This window comes from Bidens hawaiensis, unplaced genomic scaffold (assembly GCF_021521415.1).
Source record: "Bidens hawaiensis isolate Kalapana, Puna unplaced genomic scaffold, B.hawaiensis_p1.1 tig00051730_1, whole genome shotgun sequence".
In the NCBI taxonomy this organism is placed as follows: Eukaryota; Viridiplantae; Streptophyta; class Magnoliopsida; order Asterales; family Asteraceae; genus Bidens; species Bidens hawaiensis.
This window is the reverse complement of record NW_027506201.1, coordinates 1-21,359: the sequence shown is the minus strand read 5'-3', so window position 1 is coordinate 21,359 and position 21,359 is coordinate 1. Positions and strand designations below refer to the sequence as shown.

At 36.6% G+C, this 21,359-nt stretch overlaps 1 protein-coding gene and 1 pseudogene across 2 annotated transcripts; one reads left to right on the top strand and one right to left on the bottom strand.

The window, feature by feature from the left end:
* LOC143617060 (putative glucuronoxylan glucuronosyltransferase IRX7) lies at positions 1–2,423 on the bottom strand (annotated as a pseudogene). Its single transcript, XR_013150768.1, has 3 exons — positions 1,733–2,423; positions 1,099–1,363; positions 1–469 (listed from the first exon to the last, which is right to left on the bottom strand). The product of XR_013150768.1 is annotated as a putative glucuronoxylan glucuronosyltransferase IRX7 (transcript).
* Positions 2,424–11,339: 8,916 nt separating this feature from the next.
* LOC143617062 (dol-P-Glc:Glc(2)Man(9)GlcNAc(2)-PP-Dol alpha-1,2-glucosyltransferase-like) lies at positions 11,340–21,229 on the top strand. Its single transcript, XM_077089724.1, has 8 exons — positions 11,340–11,437; positions 11,513–11,601; positions 12,272–12,605; positions 18,499–18,754; positions 19,176–19,313; positions 19,451–19,655; positions 19,942–20,084; positions 20,882–21,229. Exons 1-8 carry the CDS (start codon positions 11,348–11,350, stop codon positions 21,139–21,141), a joined length of 1,515 nt encoding a protein of 504 aa, XP_076945839.1. The 5' UTR covers positions 11,340–11,347; the 3' UTR covers positions 21,142–21,229.
* Positions 21,230–21,359: the final 130 nt, after the last annotated feature.

The window sequence follows — 21,359 nt, the reverse complement described above, 5'->3', positions numbered from 1 at the left end:
CTATAAACTATTTCCACGTGTAATTACATGATCAGAAACAGCTACTTTCTCATATAACTCATCTAATATCTGCCACGTGGCATCACCATATTCCACGTCATCATGAAACAACAAAGCTCGTTTGACCTTGGGGTCCCACAAGTTCCTCTGGATAGAAGACTGGTATGTTGCTGCCACGTAATCAAGTATCCGGCCCAGCTTTCAGACGTCACTCTCCGGCACCGTGAGTGATATCTCCGGCCAAGGTACCGTTTTTTCAAACGGCAACTTAATGCCATCGGCGATGATAACCGGGATGCAACCCAATGCTACTGACTCCACTAGTCTTGGACTCCATGGGGCCCACCCCAGTGGGCACAAGCAGAACACTGATCGTACGATTTCCGACAAGTATCCGGCGAACCGGTTTCTTTTCAAGTAAAACCGCTGGTCATGGCCGTATTTATGAAGTATTTCTGTCCTCACGCGCCTGTCATGGTGCATTTAGAATTTTTGCTTAGATCATTTTTAATTATCCAAATGATTTTCTATACAATAATGAAAAACTAAATTGAATCGTATCAAAAATCCATAGTTTGGTCTTATTATTTTTATATTAGTCAAACATATGGTTTGATTTTGGTTTTATATGTAATCAAAAACGAGCAAAATAAAAGATTTTCGTTTCTATTTGAAGTACTTTATTAAAATTTATAAATACGTAACTTAAATATTTCAGATCAAATTTACAATACTAATAATTAACTAGTTATTAATTAATAATTTTATTTAGCTTACATTCATTATTTTGGACCAATATTTGTCCAAATTTTCAAACTCAAATGGCAAAACCGAATCTAACCCAAACCGATAAATCAAAATCTAAAACACCGAAACCAAATGGTTTTTAAAAGTTCAAAAACCAAAGTTTCAGATTTTGATTTGGTTTTAACCCAATACGAACCATGCACGCCTCTAGATGTTCATATTTCAGGTAATTGTTTGGTATCATCTAATACCATACATGTTTCAAGGCATAAAAATATTTAAAATTTAGATTAGGGGCAACTTTATAAATATCAGTTTCATGTCAAAAGGGAATATATTATCCATCATTACCTGCTATAATATTGACCGCTGACGTTCTTTGGGTGGACTTCCATCTTTCCCCGGAAAAACACGAAAATGTCCCGGTGACGAGTTACCGGTGACACTGACAGTACAGACTCAACTTTCTCTGGCGACACATACGGTACAGACTCAACGGTGGGATTACCACATTCTTAACATCTTGACACGGGTGACGATATTTAACACCAAATGTTTGTAACACAACAGAATTCTTCATAAACTTCGGTATACCTTCAGCCACAGCTCTATCTTCCTAATCCAATTCAAAAACAAACTTTCACATATTTTATAAAATAATTCAAAATTTAATAAAACCACGTATCCGACCAAGAAAAATGTATTTTAATAATCCAAACGGTTAACTATTAGCCGGTAAATACTTACACTCTGACCAATGATAATCCTAATTTTAACTTTCCTGATAAGTATAATACTACATTTGATTTATTATACTTGATTTGACATGATAGAAATCTAGTGAAAATCAAATATAAATAAATATTGCTGTTGACAACAAAAATGAAAATTAAATGTATCATTGGTCAAAATTTAACCATGTATTATTATTATAAGCTAATTGATCATAGTTTGAATTATTAAAATCCAATTTTCCTTGACGTACCATGGCATGGAAGCACGCCCCGTAGTCGTGCGAAGCGACAAACACATGATCGGAACCATTTGTTCTGTTCCAAAACCGAAACTCGGAGGAAATGAAGTCAACAGTAGACGATAAAAGCCCACGAGCATGTCCGATTTCCGGAAAGCCATTAACGGTACTGAATTTACACGACACGTAAACCGGAACATAAAACAAGTCCGCCACGGATGGATCAAACGTCCTTACATCGCTTTTACTCAATGCTTTGTGTATTGCCAACTCGGATGCAAATAAATGGTTGCTACACCTCTTGTTTGATAACCAATCATTGTTGTATTTGGATGGTAACTCGTATATGTATAGTTTCAAGTTGTTTAAAGATTTGGGTTGTAATTTGGGAGTTTGATTATGGTTTTTGAGTGGTGTTGCAAAGAAGTAGAATGAGAGTGAAAACCAGAGGATCCATTTGAAGCATTTGATGCAAATTGGGTGGTCTGTTTTTGCATGTTTGGTACTTGAAAGCTTCATCTTCACATAAATGTGTTTCTTGTTTCTTGTGGATCCAAGAATATCCATTTTTTAAATATTTGATATTGATATAATCAAGAGCATGAACCAGATGATTGCTGCTAGATAGTTGTCAGAATCCAGGAAAGCATTTCAATTGAACAAGAAAGAGGCTGGAATTAGATTGAGTTTAAAGATGAAGATGGATATGGATTTTGAAAATGGTGGTGTTGATATGGGGGTGTTATTTGAATATGTGAAGGCAAGAAGTGATTAAAATGTCCTTCATAGTGAATAAATCAAGCAAGTGGAGACTGAAAAGGTTTATTATTATTATTATTATTATTATTATTATTATTATTATTATTTTTTAAAACAACGACTTCCTATGTGTGTTTAGGACATTGTGTTTTCAATCTGGAGAGTTCGTTGTCCTACTCTGGGCAAACCATGTTGTCTTAATCGATCTTATGCTAGCTTCAGAGTTTGGCGTGGGCGTTCTCCCGAAAAACCATATTGCCGGCTGCCACTTGACAGTCGTTGTGCCGCCGAGAATAAAACTCTCCGATGTAACACAGGATGAAACGAAAACTCGGGTGGGCTCGGAATCCAAACTGGCAACCTCACGATGCATAGCTCAAATTATTCATTGTCAATATCCACCCAAAGTGACACTAATAAGGATCAAACTTGGGTTTACACTTTCAAAACGTAAGCCTTCCTACCGGCTACCACTACTAGAGGCCACAAGTGGATTATTATTATTATTATTAAATAAACTGAAAAGGGGTATTGAAAACAGTATTTGGTAACCACTAAAAAGCACATCATTTGGTTGTTTAATTGTAAGATTCGGATTCCACCACAATTATGTTTCATGACAAACAAACGTGGTAAACGGTTAGTAATAATTTAATCTTTATACATTTTGTTGTTCTATACAGATGTAGATGTTTATGAGTTGATTTCATGTTTTTGAACTGTAGCAATATTATTGTATATTAACATTCTCTAAAGAAGATGCCAGGAGCCACAAAAATAGATTTGCATAAGAAAAGTTGTGACTTGAAACCTACTTTCACCGCTTAATTTACCATATTTTTAACATAAATCAATATACAAGTTGGGATATTGTATAAAACTTTAACCAATAGTCGTAACATGTAGTTACGATTAGAGGTGACAATGTGAGTGAGTTGGGTTGGATTTGGGTGATGGGTCAGGATGGGTATGGGGCCAAGATGGGTAAAGCTAACCCATATTGACCCAAGTGAAGGTTGACATATAAAGTGTTTTAAAAACCTCTCAAAAAAATATTCAAAAAAACTATTAAAAAAATAATAACTCAAAATATATATAAAAAACGCAAAATGTAAAATAACTAAAATGTTTACCCCGTCATCCTCGTTAAAAAAACCGTTTTCTACCGGTTCAGGTTCGAGTTCTTGGGTTTTTTTTTCGGTTCGATTTTGTTTTTTTCATTTCGGTTGGTTTCGGTATCTGCTCGGTTTCGATTTCTCAGTTTTTTAGGTTTTAGTGTTGTTTTGTTTTAGTCAGTTTTTTCGTTTTCATTTCGTTTTTTTTGTTACGTTACGTTTCGATTCATTTTGTTTTATTTTGATCGGCTACGTTTCAGTTTTTTTGTTTCGTTTTAGTAAGCTTTTTGATTCCATTTCGCTTTTTTGTTTCGTTTTGGTCAGTTTTTCGGTGTCTTATCGGTTTTTTTGTATCGTTTTGCGGTGTCATATCGGTTTTTTTTTTTATCGTTTTGGTTGTTTTTCTATTTCGGTTCAGTTTCTTTTCAGTTTTTTTGTTTCGTTTTGGTCGGTTCGATGTTTTTGATTCGTTTTGGTCCGGTTTTTAAATTGCATTTAGTTTTTTTTATGTTTCATTTTGGTCAGTTTTTCAGTTTCAATTCAGTTTTTTTGTTTCGTTTCGATCGTTTATCTATTTCAGTTTCTGTTTCGTTTCGGTTTTTTGTTTAGTTTTGGTCGGTTCAGTGTTTTTGTTTTGTTTTGGTCAGCTTTTTAGTTGCATTTCGTTTTTTTTGTTTTGTTTTGATCGTTTTTCTATTTCGATTCAGTTTCATTTTGTTTATTTTGTTTCGTTTCGGTCGATTTGGTGTTTTTGTTTTGTATTGATCAGCTTTTCAGCTGCACTTTGTTTTTTTTTGTTTCATTTTGGTCAGCTTTTCGGTTTCATATCGGTTTTTTTGTTTCGTTTTGGTCGTTTTTCTATTTCAATTCAGTTTCGTTTCGATTTTTTTTGTTTCGTTGTGGTCGGTTCGGTGTTTTTGTTTTGTTTTGGTCAGCTTTTCAATTGCATTTCGCTTTTTAGTTTCGTTTTGGTCAACTTTTCGGTTTCATATCGGTTTTTTTGTTTCGTCTAGGTCGTTTTTCTATTTCGATTCAGTTTTGTTTTCGTTTCATCGGTTCGGTGTTTGTTTTAGTTTTGGTTAGCTTTTCGGTTTGCATTTCGCTTTTTTTGTTTCGCTTTGGTCAGTTTTTCGGTTTCATTCCGTTTTTTTTTGTTTCGTTTTGGTCGTTTTTATATTTCGGTTTAATTTCGTTTTTGTATATTTGTTTCGTTTTAGTTGGCTAGGGATTTTTGTGCCGTTTTGATCGTTTTTTGGGTTTCAGATGAGTTTTGTTTCGTATATGATAGTTTGGGTATTTTTAATTAGATAAATTTTGTATAACTTGGATATTTTGTTTTGACCCATTTTAAACTATAAATGAAACTCACTTGCATATTTTCAACCCATCTTGACTCACTTGAAAAAAATTTATTATCCATCCTAACCCATTTTACTTTTAAAGTTTATTCATCTTGACCCAAAGCAATCCATTTGGGTTGGGTTTGCCACCCTTAGTTACGATCCTGTGGAGCCAAGCGGGGTGGTCTCTGGAAGTTTACATAGTTACACCATGTCCAAATTTGATCGATTCTTCACATAAGGGAAAACAAATGCTTATCAGACACTTTGATACCGGTAAGCCAAAGACCCTGATATGTTCTAATTACTTAGTAACTAACTTTTAAGTAAAAATGTAATAAAGCTATTAACTACAATAAAGAAAAAACTTAATTAAAAAAACTATGATTATTGCATAGTATATATGCTTTTGTTTGAATGTTCACAATTTTTTTTAACCTAAGTAATAGTAACTATCGGGCAATTGAATGACTTTTTATTGGTTGTGAATGATTTAAGAACTCTACAATTAAATGTGATTGTTAAGAGGAATTTTATAATGAGAATCCTATGGAGTCTCCACTCAGATAACAAAAAAGTCTAGATGGATTTTAGTTTGTAAAAGGTTCAAATATAATAAAAATATATAACATAAAAATATTTTATTTACCAACAAGTATAAAAGAGTGTATGGACGCTCATCTTTATGAAATTCAGGTAACAATAATTTGTAATTTTTTATCCATAACCAAATATCTTCTTCTAGTGTCCCACCTATTTCCACATACCACATATATGTACAACCTTCTCCACGCCACCCTCAAGTCATGATTTTCGAGCTATTGAGTAATCGTCCCTTTTGAAATCCACACTGATAATTCTCTCCATATAGTTGTAAGTTTGTAACTCTCATTTGAGGCTTATCATAAAATAGTGGTTTTAAACAATCCAATTTTGACAAACTCGAATTAAAGTTTCTTTTTCAATATTTATCTAAAAATTACACATCAATTGTATGATGACGGAGGTTTTACACTCACACCCCTTTTCTCATACATATGTCATATGTGCATGCACGCATTCATGATTACTATGCGTGTAGGTATGTAACTATGTATATGCATATGTGTGTGCATATTGTATCTTGATGAAGCAAGGTGAGGCACCGTTAACATTTATAAAGTTGAGGTTCTACAAGATGATAGTGATATTCAAAGTTTCAAACCAATCGTTTCATGAAGGAAATTTTGCACCAAGAATTATGGTTGTCGGTCTGTATTCATCTTGTAGGAAGTTGTTAAAATATCTTACTCAAATGAATTTTCTAGCTTGTTTTGGCAAACCTTTACAACATCATATGGTGCCTCATATTTTTGATCCAACATCACATGTTTTCAAAGAAACCGAATGAAATAAACAACCAATGAACCAAATATAACCACACTCTACATTAAATGATTGATATACATCCCCTATATGTCTGTCTTTTTATAATCACTATGATAAGATGTTGGCCAAACAAGTTAGTGAGAAAGTGAGGGGTGTGAAAAGTCAAATACAGTGAGTGTTGGACTAATGAGTAATAGATACTCCATCTACTGGAAAGGTAGACTCAACATGAAAATGAGAAGGTAATCGGTAGTTGAAGCAATTCCCAAATTTATCATATTAACACAAATCTCTTCCATAGATTGCACTTAACCCCTTTGTATATGTTTGTATATATTCAATTATTTATGATTAGTGGGAATCATTCTATAGTTTAATCATTTTGATTGCTCATACTTCAAGTACAAGACTCATGATTAAAGTTTGAATAATCCAACTTTATGCAACTTTAATCAACATCATTACTTTGTTTTCTGACTTTCTCCATCCAATATTCTATGGTGGTGATACTTCAAGAAAGTTTTAAAAACCATGTCTAAATAGGAGGTGATTTAAATCTGAAACAATTATTAACACAACATATATATAACATCATTTAGTCTTCATATCTTTCGTCTTATGTGTACGAACTATGAAGTATTCTTTTAGTGAAGCATTTAATGAAGATTCATTGACTAGTTCTACAAAAATATCAAATTTGATCAAACTACCTTGACCATTCAATCGAGCCCAAGTCAATTAACTAAATGACCCCCCTTATGGCTTATGCACATGTATCAACTAATCAACTATCGAGCATGTTTTAGATCTTACAAAAGGAATAATGCTACGATTTTTTTTTATAAATTGTATGGATACCATACCATGATGCCTACTTCAATAAGATTTAGTTATACACTCGTGTTTATTGTGTGAGGAATATGTTAGATCATTTTAATTTCATAAAACAAAACTTAATATCATACTCAAAGACATCCCGATATGTTATATTTAGTGTTGTAAAAGTCAGCCTAGGCGGCCGAGTACTCGGCGCCTAATCGCTCCTCGGCACTTCAACACACCGCATTTCTTCCCCAATGTCAAAATAAATCGTAATCGGTCCTAGGCGGTCCAACTCAGTCCTAGACGGCTCTACTAGGCCTAGGGGGGTCCAACTCGATCTTAACAAAATTTTGACTATTGTTATAGAAGCCTAATTTCTCTGAGAGCCCGACATTGCTTTTTTGTTTTTACTTTTCACGCTAAGCCGCAGCCTAATTTCAGTTATGAACTCACAACCGCCATTGTTATCATCCGATTAAAAGTTTCAAACTCGCACACCTCCTATTCAAGTTCAATTGAGGTACGTCTTTCTTCCATTGAAACATGTTCTTGAACTAATATAGAAGTATTATTGATTGGTTTTTGTATTTTACGTTTGTATTTTGTAGAATATATAGTAAACTTTTGATATTTAACATATATATAATCTCCAAAAGATTTATAAAATACCATGCCCGAGTGCTCTCCAAGTATACCCCACATAGACCGAGTACTCGCAATTTCCTAGTCGACCGTCCTGAAAGCGCCTTCCGACTTTTTCAACTTTATACTTTCACATACTTTGTCTCATTCGGTATGTTTCACGCAAAATTGTTGCACATCTATGTCATACATTACAACTGAAACAATGATAGGTAAATAGTGTAACATAGTTCTCTAACTCTTAACACCCATTATTCCCTCCACCGGTTGGAGAGTAAAACCATTCATAACGCCCGTAGGGGGTGCTCAACGGGTTGGTATGTTGAACCTAACTAAAATTATGTTTTGATCATTATCACGTCTTATGTGGATTATTTCAACTTATTAACAAAGAAAAGTTTGGTGTAGGTATATTCGTGATGAAAATATGCATGTATGTCCTATTATTCTCTTCCCATTCGGCTATAAATACGACATGAGGACTAATGGTATATAAATCCACACTCTCTCGTTATCTCTAAGAATACTCATCACTTCCCATACTGATTCTCACGTCGAAGGGTGGTTACGAGAAGACCCCATATTCTCCTTCTCTTAACTAGCTCATGGTGTTCGGTTTAGCAGGTCATGGTTGCCGGAATTCCTAACGGTTGTTAGTATTGACTCATCGGAGGATCTTAAACTAAGCCCACCAGGGGTTAGATCAGTGTCCTTGATTCACCGGTCGAGATATTAGGTTAAGCCTTCCAAGGATTAACTTAGTGTTTCTTCATAAACAATAAGCAGACGATCCATAAAAGGTGGAATGAGAATAGTCGACCCGGACCAGATGATGACGATCTTAGTGGCTAAGGTTAGTTCATTATGCCTAAAAGTATGTTAAACCTAGACCCGTTCACAGATCGGTTCGAAACCGTGAAACCGCCCAAACCGATTATCGGTTTGGTTTCATGGTGGAGTTCCATTAACTATCGGTCGGTCGGTTTAAAAAATCTCAAACCGTAACGAACGATTTGATTTATGGTTTATACCGAAAACCGGTCGTATAAAACCGGACTTGACCGTAAGATTTATTTATATTTTTAAAAATATTCCATATTAGATATCTTCCGTTCTTATGAAAGCCATATGTGACTATAATACATATTTGGATTTTAATTTGTATACATGCATACTTTTACTGTATATTCAAGTGTTTAACTGTTCCAAACTATTTTGTATGCATGGACATAAAGTATGCAAGCGTATATAATTGATAAATCAATAGAGGTACAGTTATATCTATTACATAGGGGTACAGTTAAGCTGTTGATTTTTATGATAAATTCAATTCATTATTGAAACCCAAAAATCATAAAACCAAACCATTAAGGCCATGTATAGTGGAGGAGCTACAATTAGGGACGAATTGTGACATGTGACGCCCAGTCAGCATGAAGTGAAAATTTATTTTTGTGGTGTAATGGTGTAGGGGCTACAAGTTGGGCCAACAGTGTCTTTTTTTATTATTTTCTTTTTATAATTAAACTAATTAAATAAAAACCAATTTATTTAAATAATTAAATAAAAATGCATTAAAATTAAAAAGAAATACAAAAAAACATAACTAAAAATATTAAAAAACATAACTAAAGAAAAAAATTAAAAAAAAAACATAACTAAAAAAAAAGAAACTAATATCCGTAATATTCGCGCATTTTTTCACGTCGTCGTTGAAACAATAATGCGGCTTCCTCGTGAAACCCCTCCGCTTTGAGGGATTCGTAGTCGTCTTTCATTTGTTTTAATTCCAACGTCTGGTTCAGCTTTTCTTGTTGTTTGTTGGATGCTCTAAGGTCGGCTCCTATTACGGTGGCATTTGTTTCCAAACGACCTACCAACTCGTTTATTTCAACAGGCTCCGTATTGAATCGTGTTGACGACGAACCTTCCCTCTTATTTTTTCTCGATCTCCCGCGTGGTCGAGGCAACTCCTCTACCTCTTCATCGTCGTCTATATCAACATCGTCTGCTAAATTGACTGTGTCGTCCAGGAAGAAGCTACAAGCATCGGAGGGTGTGTTTGGTGTGCTCGGATTTGTCGACGACGATGTCTTCGACCTTTTTGATTGTCGGGATGAGCCGGCTCGTCGGGCAACAGGAACGGTTGGTGCCCCGCTCCATTTCGCGCACCATCGTAGTTTTTTTCCAACAGTTCAAATACTTGAACGTTTTCCCGGGCCGCCCAAAAGTTTGGCCCTGAGCTCGAAAGTCGCTCAAGGCTTGAGTTATAATGTCGCCATGCCCGCTACGCCAGCCGGGCCCTTGCAACCGATTAGTTATCCCGTCAAAATTTTGACAATCGGCGTTAAGCCCCTTCCAGTGGGCTTGAACCGCTTCTTTTCCCCGGTAGTCTTCGGGTTTATTGGTTATCGCGAGCCAAGCTTCAAAGACTTTCTTCCAAAACATCCCGGTGGCTTGAAAGTTAGCTACAAATTAAAATTATTTGTCACAATTAGTATACATTTTAATAAACACTAAATACATTTTTAATAAATACTTAATATTAAAAAACTTACCGACGTCGGGATCCTCTGAAATGACGATCCAAGCCCTTGCGAGAGCCACCTCCTCCTCCTCCTCCTCCTCGGTTCAATGCTTGTATGGATCACGTTGCGCCATCGGCTCCCCCGGTTGTTTCTTTTTGTGTTTACGGGTCGCCTTTTTGCTTGAACCGGAGGCCCGTGCCGTTTGCGTCTCCGGCACCGTCACCGGTGGTGTAGACCCGAACGCCGGCATTGTGTATTGGGGGCTGAGAAAGTTGGCGTACATGTTTAGGTTCGGGTCGGAAAATTGATACGGATAGCTCGGTTGGTTCGGGTTCATCGGGTTCCTTTGTAAGTTCGGTTGGTTCGGTTGCTCGATTGCGAACCATACGTTTGACCGAAACCAGGTTGGTTCGGGTTGTTTTTAGGATTCATTTTGTTAATTTTTGTAAGAATTTGGGTATGATTTGTTTATAAAATGGATATAAAATGGAGAAGAAGAGTGTATGTTTATATATATATTGTTTAAATTAAATAAATATATTTTTTTATATTGGACCGTTGTCCAACGGTAATAATAATATAATATTATTATTTTTCACACAAACCCGACGACAAACTAACCCCGCCTCCGCCCCTACTCACCCAAATATCGCTCCCGGGGACGGTGTTTGCGCCCTTTATCGCCCCTCCTCGCCCTCAGTTATAGCCCACTACACACAGCCTTGTAACGGTTCGGTTTGTTTAGTTTTAATTTTCAACGGTATGGTTTTGATTTTCTTTAATATGAATCCGTTACAAACCCAGGGTTTGATTCACGGTTTCACCTAAAACCATAAAACTCAGTCACTCGTCTCCACCATCGTCGGCTGTGACAAAGATCCGGTTTTGAGATCCAAACCCAATTCACCTTCAACTCCACTCCTAATATCATTTTGATTCTTCAGTTTAGGGTTTTCGATTTTTAATTATTCGAGTTCTTGCTATGCTATAAATAATCGGATCCAACGAACCCTAATTTTGGATGATTAGTGATTACACTTGTTTTCAGTAGAAATGGGTAGACTTGCAGTTGCATTGATTGTGAGCTCATGGGTCTTACCAATCTCACTTGTTCTTAATCGCATTCTTCCTGAACCTTACATGGTATGCTTGTTTGCTTGCTAACAAATTCATTTCATAAATTATTAATTAATGAAATGTTTTGGTTGTTTGCTGTAGGATGAGATCTTTCATGTTCCTCAAGCTCAGCAGTATTGTGCAGGTCATTTTAAATCTTGGGATCCGTTGATAACCACTCCTCCTGGACTGTAAGTTTCACTTTCACTTTTCGGTCATTATTATTATGGATTATATTTTAGAGTTACTTTCGTATATACCCGTCCTCTTAATTTGGATTTTGATTGACAAACCCGACCGTCGTCTCTCTCGTGTTTTCTCGACAGCCAGATAATTTGTATGTTCAGATAAGATAATCTATGCCGAATCAAGTAATTGAACCAAGTGTAATCCCATGATAATCAAACGATAAGTCATCTAATAAACGAACAAACATGAACACATCTCTCGTTCGTTCATTGTTGTCTGTGAACGTTTGTTTGGATTTGTTTATGCTCATTTGTTTACGCTCATGCATGTTTGTTACTTTACGTTTTTTTAAGTTCGTTCATTGAAAGTTTTAGGGTCATTACAAGTTAGTCTAGTTTAATTAACTTTTTTAGTTATGTTCGTTCAACTATTTTCAGCTATGTTCATTTGTTTCTATGGTTAACAAACGAACATAAATGAGCAAGAACACATAATTTTTTTTAAACAAGTGAACACGAACAAGAAGACTTTGTTCATTTAATTGTTCATGTTCGATCATTTGTTCGGTTAAAGATAAACGAATGAACTCAAACATTCTCTTTTCGTGTTCGTAAGATTTGTTTACAAGCCTAAAAAGATTGTTGCTGACTGAAATTAACACAATTTTTGCAGGTACTTTATTTCACTGGCCTATGTGGCATCTTTATTTCCCGCCTTTTTATTTACACAACCCGCCTCGTATTTTATTAACGTGTGCTCAACACCAGTTCTTCGTTCTACAAATGGTTTACTTGCTGTAGTTTGCAGCATTTTGGTTCATGATATAATTAAACATTTGAAACCATCATTTGGTGACAAAAAAACAACTTTTTGCACGGTTGTTTTAGCCTTATATCCCCTTCATTGGTTCTTCACTTTTCTTTATTATACAGACGTGGCGTCACTTACAATAGTTCTTGTGATGTATTTGATGTGTCTCAAAAAGAACTACGCGTGCAGTGCTTTGGTAATAACTGACTTTAAGTTTATTAAATTTTAAGTTTTCTATAAGCAGTACATGTGTCAAATGTGAATATATGATATAAAGGTTATATTATTCAATATTTATATGCTATTTTTTTGTATAGAAATGAGGTAGGAGGTTTTGTGCAGTTAATATACACTTTGTGTGGCTTTTGACCTGTTTGACCAATTTTCTTTTTAGGTTATTTTATACTTTTGCATGTTTGACACGTTAGAGATATGTTACCAATCAGTTTATAGCGTTTGGCAACCTACTTTTGCATATGATTATCTAATTACTTAGGAGTATGCCTATTAACGAATCGGATGTTCAGTGAGCAGTTAGTGAACCGTTCGGAGGGAAGTTTGTTTATGGTGGTGAACACATGTCTCGTTCGTTCACTTAGATTTGTTTTTGGTCGTTCACATACGTTTGTTTAAGTTTGTTACCTTACGTTTCGTTAATATATTCGTTTTAAGTTTTTTTTGCCAGAACATTTTGCATTATTTTTCACATTACTTTTAACTAGTTTTAGCTCAGCTATATTCATTCATTTATGTTCAGTTATGTCTGGAGTTTACGTTCATGAATCGTTCCTTTATATTGTTAATGAACGAACATAAAGAACACAAACATGTTCATTTTCTTAACAAATGAACACGGACAAGAAAACCTGCTTGTTTAGTTATTCGTGTTTGATCGTTTAATAAAACTAATTATCAAATGATTAGAGTTACTAATATACTCTGATACGGTTCGAGTAAGATAGTGAACGAAGAACAATGAAAAGAACGAGAAACTTTAAGAATACTTCTTCAAAATAAAAATCAATCAACTAAAAGATGGTTCTCCAGGGTGTTTTAAAGACCCAACCTAGAGATAAGTACGAGCTAAACAAATAAGGAAAAAAACCACAAATAAAGCTAGTTTGAAATTCAAATACAAAACAGAAACAAAATAAAATAGATAATGATCCAACTTGGTCTTCACTTTGTTGCATATCCAGATTCCCCCCTGAGTCGTATCTCGGATCCGGTTCATTCAACGGGTCGGCTGCGTTCTCGCTCGGGCCGAGTTCTAGGTCGTGACCCGTATCATCCTCCCCATCTTGACGAGTCAGGTTCAAGACTATCATCAGTTTCGGACACATATGGTGCTAAATCGGCGACATTGAAAGTGGCAGACGCATTATAATGACCTGGTAGATCAATCTTATAAGCATTGTCGTTAATACGTTTCAGAACTCGAAATGGACCATCAGCACGTGGCTGCAGTTTACCAAACCTACCAGCAGGAAAACGTTCTCGTCTCAAATGGATCCACACTAAATCTCCTTCCTTAAACACAACTTTACGGCGATGCAAATTAGCCCGAGTTTGGTACTGCAAGTTATGTTTGATGATCTGATCACGAACTTGCTTGTGAATTTCTTTAATCTGATCAGAACGGTCGGCTCCATCCTCACTAAAATGAGTAGCATCTGGCAGCGGGGTAAGGTCCAACGGGGTAAACGGGTTACGTCCGTACACCACAAAGAATGGGCTCCTCCCTGTTGAACTATGATTCGAACGGTTGTAAGCAAATTCAGCCTGAGCTAGTATCATATCCCACTGTTTAGGATTATTACCTATAAGACTACGGAGCAAGTTACCAAGGCTTCGATTTGTTACTTCTGTCTGCCCGTCTGTCTGGGGATGATGCGAACTGCTGAACTGTAGTTTTGACCCGAGTCGCTTCCACAAGGTACGCCAAAAGTGGCTAAAAAATTTAACATCACGATCCGATGTTAGAGTTTTAGGAATTCCATGCAATCGAACGATTTCAGAGAAATATAGCCGTGCAATGTTGCTCGCATCATACGTTTTTGCACATGGAACAAAATGAGCCATTTTAGAGAATCGGTCCACCACCACCATAATCGAGTCTTTCAAGCGTTGGGTGCGGGGCAATCCCATAACAAAATCTAAACTAACATCTTCCCATGGGGCATTTGGAACAGGTAGCGGTGTGTATAACCCCGCGTTCGTATGGCGGGTTTTGGCGACACTTCAAGTATGACAATGTTTAATGAGTCGGGCGACATCTTTCCCCATTCGATGCCAATAGAATCGGTCATTGATCAACCCCAATGTTTTATCCCGTCCAAAATGCCCAGCCAAACCACCCTGATGGTTTTCTAAAATAATTGAGTCCCGTAGAGAGCAACGCGGAACACACATTTTAGTTCCGCGGAACAAGTACCCGTCATGTTTAGTGAATTCATGATAAGGTCGGGCGGGACAGGTGTTCCATGCCTCTGTGAAGTCGGGATCGTCATGGTACAGTTGGCGAAATAACTCAAGTCCATTGACCTGAAGTTTCAAGATTGTTACCACGCTATGGCGACGACTTAAGGCGTCAGCGACTGTATTGGCAGACCCAGCTTTATGTTTGATCACAAACGAGAATTCTTGCAAGAGTTCGACCCACTTGGCATGTCGTGAATTTAGTTTGCTCTGCCCTTGTATATACTTGAGTGCCTGGTGATCCGAAAGCAAAATAAACTCGGCTGGCAACAAAAAATGCCGCCAATATTCGAGACTCCGAATGATAGCATAAAACTCCTTATCATATGTGCTATACCGCCTCCGTGTATCGTTTAACTTCTCACTAAAGAAAGCGATGGGACGATCACCTTGGCTAAGAACACCCCCAATCCCGACGCCGGATGCGTCACATTCCACTTGAAACACCATGCTGAAATTTGGTAATGCCAAAACCGGGGCTGTAGTGACCCGTAAACGTAATTCGTCAAAGGCTCGTTGGGCAGCCTCTGTCCATGTGAATTTAGTGCCCTTTAGGCACTCAGTGATTGAGGCAACAACGGTACTGAAATCCCGAATAAATCGGCGATAGAACGACGCCAAGCCATGGAAGCTACGTACATCATGTAAGGTGGTTGGTGTCGGCCAACTGGTGATTGCTTCTACTTTAGACTTATCCATCTGAATTCCTTTACCCGACACTATGTAGCCCAAGAAAAGGACCTCATCTGTCAAAAAGTGGCACTTTGTTTGATTAGCATAAAGTTTTTGAGCCCGGAGAACAAGAAACACCTCGCGAAGGTGTTGTAGGTGTTGTTGGTGATCACGACTAAACACCAAGATATCGTCAAAGTAGACGACCACAAAACGCCCGATAAAAGGTTTGAAGATGTGATTCATGAGCCTCATAAATGTGCTAGGCGCGTTAGATAACCCGAACGGCATTACCATCCATTCATATAGTCCGTCTCGAGTTTTAAATGCCGTTTTCCATTCATCTCCAGGGTGTAGTCGAATCTGGTGATAGCCACTACGCAGATCGATCTTAGAAAAAATCGAGGCCCCGTGTAACTGGTCAATTAAATCGTCGAATCGAGGAATAGGAAACCGGTATTTTATAGTAATTTTATTGACTGATCGACTATCAATGCACATACGGTACGTGCCCCTTGCTTTGGCACAAGTAATGCCGGAACAGCGCAAGGACTCATACTTTCACGAATTAGTCCTTTCTGTAACAATTCCGTGACCTGTCGTTGTGGTTCACCATATTCCTTGGGATTCATTCTGTACGCGGGCTTATTCGGAATGCTAGCGCCCGGTAAAAAGTCAATACAATGTTGTATTTCTCTTGTGAGCGGTAGACCTGGTGGAATATCGATTGGAAAAACATCCTTAAACTCATGTAAAAGAGGGTGTACCTGAATGGGTGCTTCGGGTATAGCTTCGTTCACTTCTGTGATGACAAGCGCGAAGAGGAGCGGGACGGGTGTGATCCTGGTGTAGTCTAGGAATTCGGATTTGGGAAGTACCAAGTTGTTGTCGCTGTTTCCCGAGCGTCTAATGGTGCTAACGTGATGTTTACACCGTCTTTCTTGAAAGTATACGTGTTGCGAAACCCGTCGTGTTTAGCCCGGCGATCATATTGCCAAGGTCGACCAAGCAACAGATGGCATGCGTCCATCGGTATTACTTCACACCATACTTCATCGGCGTACTTGTCACCAATCGAAAAGTTTACTAGGCACCGTTGATTAACTTTTACAATATTACCTTTTTTAAGCCATGTTAGCTGATACGGTTCTGGGTGTTGCTCGACTTGTAAACCCAACTTCTCAACCATGTGAATTGCTACCATATTTTCACAGCTTCCGCCATCGATTATGACCATGCAAACTTTTCCCTTGGTAGTGCACTTTGCTCGGAAGATGTTATTACGCAACCAAAGTGTATCATCAGTACCTTTCAACATGGAGGCGTTAAGAACTCTTTGAACCACCAATGCTTCTCCTCGATCAGGTTGAATAACCTCCTCCTCCCCGTGGGAATTATCGCCTTCTCCATCCGTGTCATACCGAGGCATCGGGTCATCAACTAGGGACACTAAGTGTTTGTTGGAGCAGTCTTGGGCATAATGTCCCATACCTTGACACTTATAACATCGGACAATACGTGTGCCCCCTGAACTTGACCCACTGGCCGGAGTGGTGTCAATTCGAACCTGGTTCGGTGTGACTCGGGTACTTGGGTTTGGTGTCGATCGAGCTGGTGGGGTAGACCGAGTGGTCTGGATCCCCTTCGATTTATTACGGAGTTGTTTTTCGATCTTTAGAGCCAAGTTACACACATCCGTAAAAGACCAATATTGTTGTAGTTGAACTACATCAGCAATTTCAGGTTTTAACACCCCAAGGAATCGAGCGATTACTTGTTCATCTTCTTCATCCGCTGAACACCGCATACGTAACTTATCAAACTCGGCAATAACCTCAGCCACTGTCAAACCTTCTTGTTTCAGATTGTGATATTCAATAAAAGCTTCTTGCCTGTAATTGATTGGGAGAAATTTTGCTTGTAACAGTTTTTTTAATTTTGCCCATGACTTCACCTTGGATTTTCCCAATTGGGCCCTTTTCATCTTGACGTGGTCCCACCATAGAGACGCATATTTGGTAAACTTGATTGCTACGACTTTGACTTTGAGACGATCTGGTATCGCTCGCAATTCAAAGATCCGTTCGACCGTACTCAACCATTCGATGAACTCGTCTGGTTGAGTCTTACCTTCGAATTCAGGAATTTCTACCCGTAAACCCAGACTCCTCAATGGATCCTCCCGGTAGAAATCTTGATCTCGTTGGCGCGGAAGGCGACCAAAAGGATTCTCCTCGGTCTCAGTATCATCGTCCCTGAAGAAGATGTCTGATTCTGTTTCCTCTTGTCGTTCCTCCAGTTGCAGTTCTAGTTCTTGAACTCATTGTTGCAGTCGTTCGATTTCATCATCTCGGTCATCCCGTGGCTGGCCAATCGGAGCTCGACCACCGCCTCTGCGGTTGGTGCTGCGAGTATTGTACACGCGGCTGGCCATAGTATCAGGCTTTGATACCACTTGATACGGTTCGAGTAAGATAGTGAACGAAGAACAATGAAAAGAACGAGAAACTTTAATAATACTTCTTCAAAATAAAAATCAATCAACTAAAAGATGGTTCTCCAGGGTGTTTTAAAGACCCAACCTAGAGATAAGTACGAGCTAAACAAATAAGGATAAAAACCACAAATAAAGCTAGTTTGAAATTCAAATACAAAACAGAAACAAAATAAAATAGATAATGATCCAACTTGGTCTTCACTTTGTTGCATATCCAGATTCCCCCCTGAGTCGTATCTTGGATCTGGTTCATTCAACGGGTCGGCTGCGTTCTCGCTCGGGCCGAGTTCTAGGTCGTGACCCGTATCATACTCTTATTCCACCATTATATTACAAGTTATTTTTTTACTCGCATACAAAGAGATTACAGTTTCCCGCTTTTAGTAATATCTTGGTGGATATTTTGTATTTCAATAACTGATTTTAACTAACTTTAATGCAGCTTGGAGCTGTTGCGATACTTGTACGCCAAACAAATATTATTTGGATGCTATTTGTTGCATGTACTGGAGTTTTAGATCTTGTTCAAGAAAAACAGAAGCATGAAGATAATATTTTATCAGAGCCAGAAAATGAATATTTTGTTTCAAATAAAGGCGTTAATATTAGTTCAAATATAAAAAAACGAAGATCGGGTAATTCTATTGATACTGTCAGTCATGAAACGAGTCTCACCTCTCATCCTGACCGTTCATCAGGTTCGTTTCATCTTATTTGCATTTTAATTCTCAGAAAATAAATAAAGTTTGTTTGTATGTTGTAATAGTTTACATCCTTTCCACTAACAGGCATTAGATTTTTCTTTGTAAGTTCAGTCACACGCTTTGCAAATAAGGGTATTTTGTTCCTTTCACTTTTTCAGGACTATTTTGTGTAATTACTTAATGATTTAATCCCATTTCTTATTAAAAAGAAATAAAACAAATCCATTAAGAATGATTGACGTTATTTCTTTAGTTTTTTGACGAAAGCAACAAGTCAAATGGGTAAAATATAAAAGCATAGCTAAAAGTGAAATCGCCAATATATTATACCACTCGATTCATTTAGCATATAGATCGAACTTTCATCTATAAATTATATAATATTAAATTATTTAACTTTATTTTATTAATGCAGGTTTGTTTAGTGAGCTTCAGAACATCTTATTAGTATCATGGAATCTAAAATGGAAGCTTCTTGTCAATTTTAGTCCCTTCCTTTTATTATTATTGGCTTTTGTTGCATTTGTTAAATGGAATGGCAGTATAGTTCTTGGTAACTCTCACTTTCATATATATTTTTTACAACATTTTTTCACTTTTGTGATTTCTTACATTCTTTTTATTAATTTAGGTTACTTGTATTCAATTTTGTTTGGATTTAAAAATGTAATTTGGTATTTGTGTTTTCAGGGGCTAAAGAAGCTCACACGGTTTCTCCACATTTTGTTCAGTTATTGTACTACGGTTTAGTCTCATGTGGTTTTATGGCTCCGCTGCATTTTAGCAAAAGTCAATTTGCAAGTTTGACTCGATCATTCGTAAAGAATAAACCAATTAGTGTTTTACTGTGGGTTTCGGCTACTATAATTAGCTTTCTTTTCGTGCACTATTTCAGGTTTGGTTTTGATTATATTAAATATTTAGAATTTGCCAAATGCACAATACCATTATATTAATTATAAATCACATCCAAATATCATATTCTGCACATTTTTATAATAGTTGTTTATTTGAACTAGATTATTCAATAACATGTTGTATCTAATATTATTTCAATACCATTATATTAATTATAAATCACATCCAAATATCATATTCTGCACATTTTTATAATAGTTGTTTATTTGAACTAGATTATTCAATAACATGTTGTATCTAATATTATTTTTCTGCCATTTCAGCATTGCTCACCCATATCTACTTGCTGATAACCGTCACTATCCATTTTATTTATGGCGAAAGATTATAAACGCTCATTGGTCAACACGATATTTGTTGGTTCCATTATATGTTTACTCATGGGCTTCCATCCTTAATGTATTAGGTCAGTATCCCGCTTCATGTAGTTATTTACCTATTTATCTGATAATGGGTCGATTGGGGTTATCGTTTTATATCTATAACCGGTGAATTTTTTTAACTTAGTTAATAATGGATTTGGGCAAATAGGTTTAAAATCGCCCCCAAAGTGCATCCAAATGCTTTCATGTTACAACCTTGCATATCACTTTGCTTAAAAAATAGGTAAGATTATGATTTAAAGGTTTATACCATATAAGCACTATACTTTCTTATTTTTAATTACAGTCCCTACTTGTAAAAAAATACACAAAAATGAAAAGTCACTAAACTAATTTTTGTATGCTAATAGTTCCAAAACGTGTCTATATTGTACTTACGGAATTTTTAGAAAAATAATGACTTAACAAGTATTTGTGCACTGCATTCAACAATTTTGCAATGCGTGTGTGTGTGTATATATAAAGCTATTTTATTTTGTCCAATTTAAGACTTAACAAGTCATTTTTTTTAATTTTCTATAGTACGTGCATTTTTTACAAGTTGAGAGACATAATATACCAAAATTTGGTGTATAGATCTTTTGTGAAAAATAAGAAAATAGGCTAGTTTTTTATACCCATTGTATAGTTTTTCGTATCCACATTGATTATTTTCGTTATTTTAATAAATGCGCTAAAAGGTGTGGGTATGTATCGATTCAACGTGTTGACCTCTTATAAAAGAGAGACCCGTTTTGACCCGGAACCTTTTTCTTGACCCATTTGTCACATATCCCCATATGTTTCATTTTACTGAATAACCTACAAGTATTACTTGCAGGTAAAGTTCAGAAGAAAATATGGGTTTTAGCTTATTTTCTAGCCACGGCTGCTGCTCTTGTTCCTGCACCACTGATAGAGTTCAGATACTACACCATCCCGTTCTTTTTCCTAATTATTCATAGTCATATCACTAACGGTCGAACGTGGTTCTTGATGGGATTCCTATACACATCCATTAATATCTTCACTATGATAATGTTCTTATTTCGGCCCTTTCATTGGAACCACGAGCCGGGGATTCAGAGGTTTATATGGTAGAAGAAAGATTGTTGTTTTATAAATGAGGTGCATCTGCATTTTTGCTAACATTACAGCTAGTTATGTACTTGTTTTTGGCGAATGAATATATGTATATATTCTATCAAATTACTATATGTTTTACTTTGACTTGATGAAATATATTACAATGTTAATGTGTTATTTGTAATAAAAGACATCCTAGTCCTAATCTTATTCTTTCTTGATTAAGTATTGTT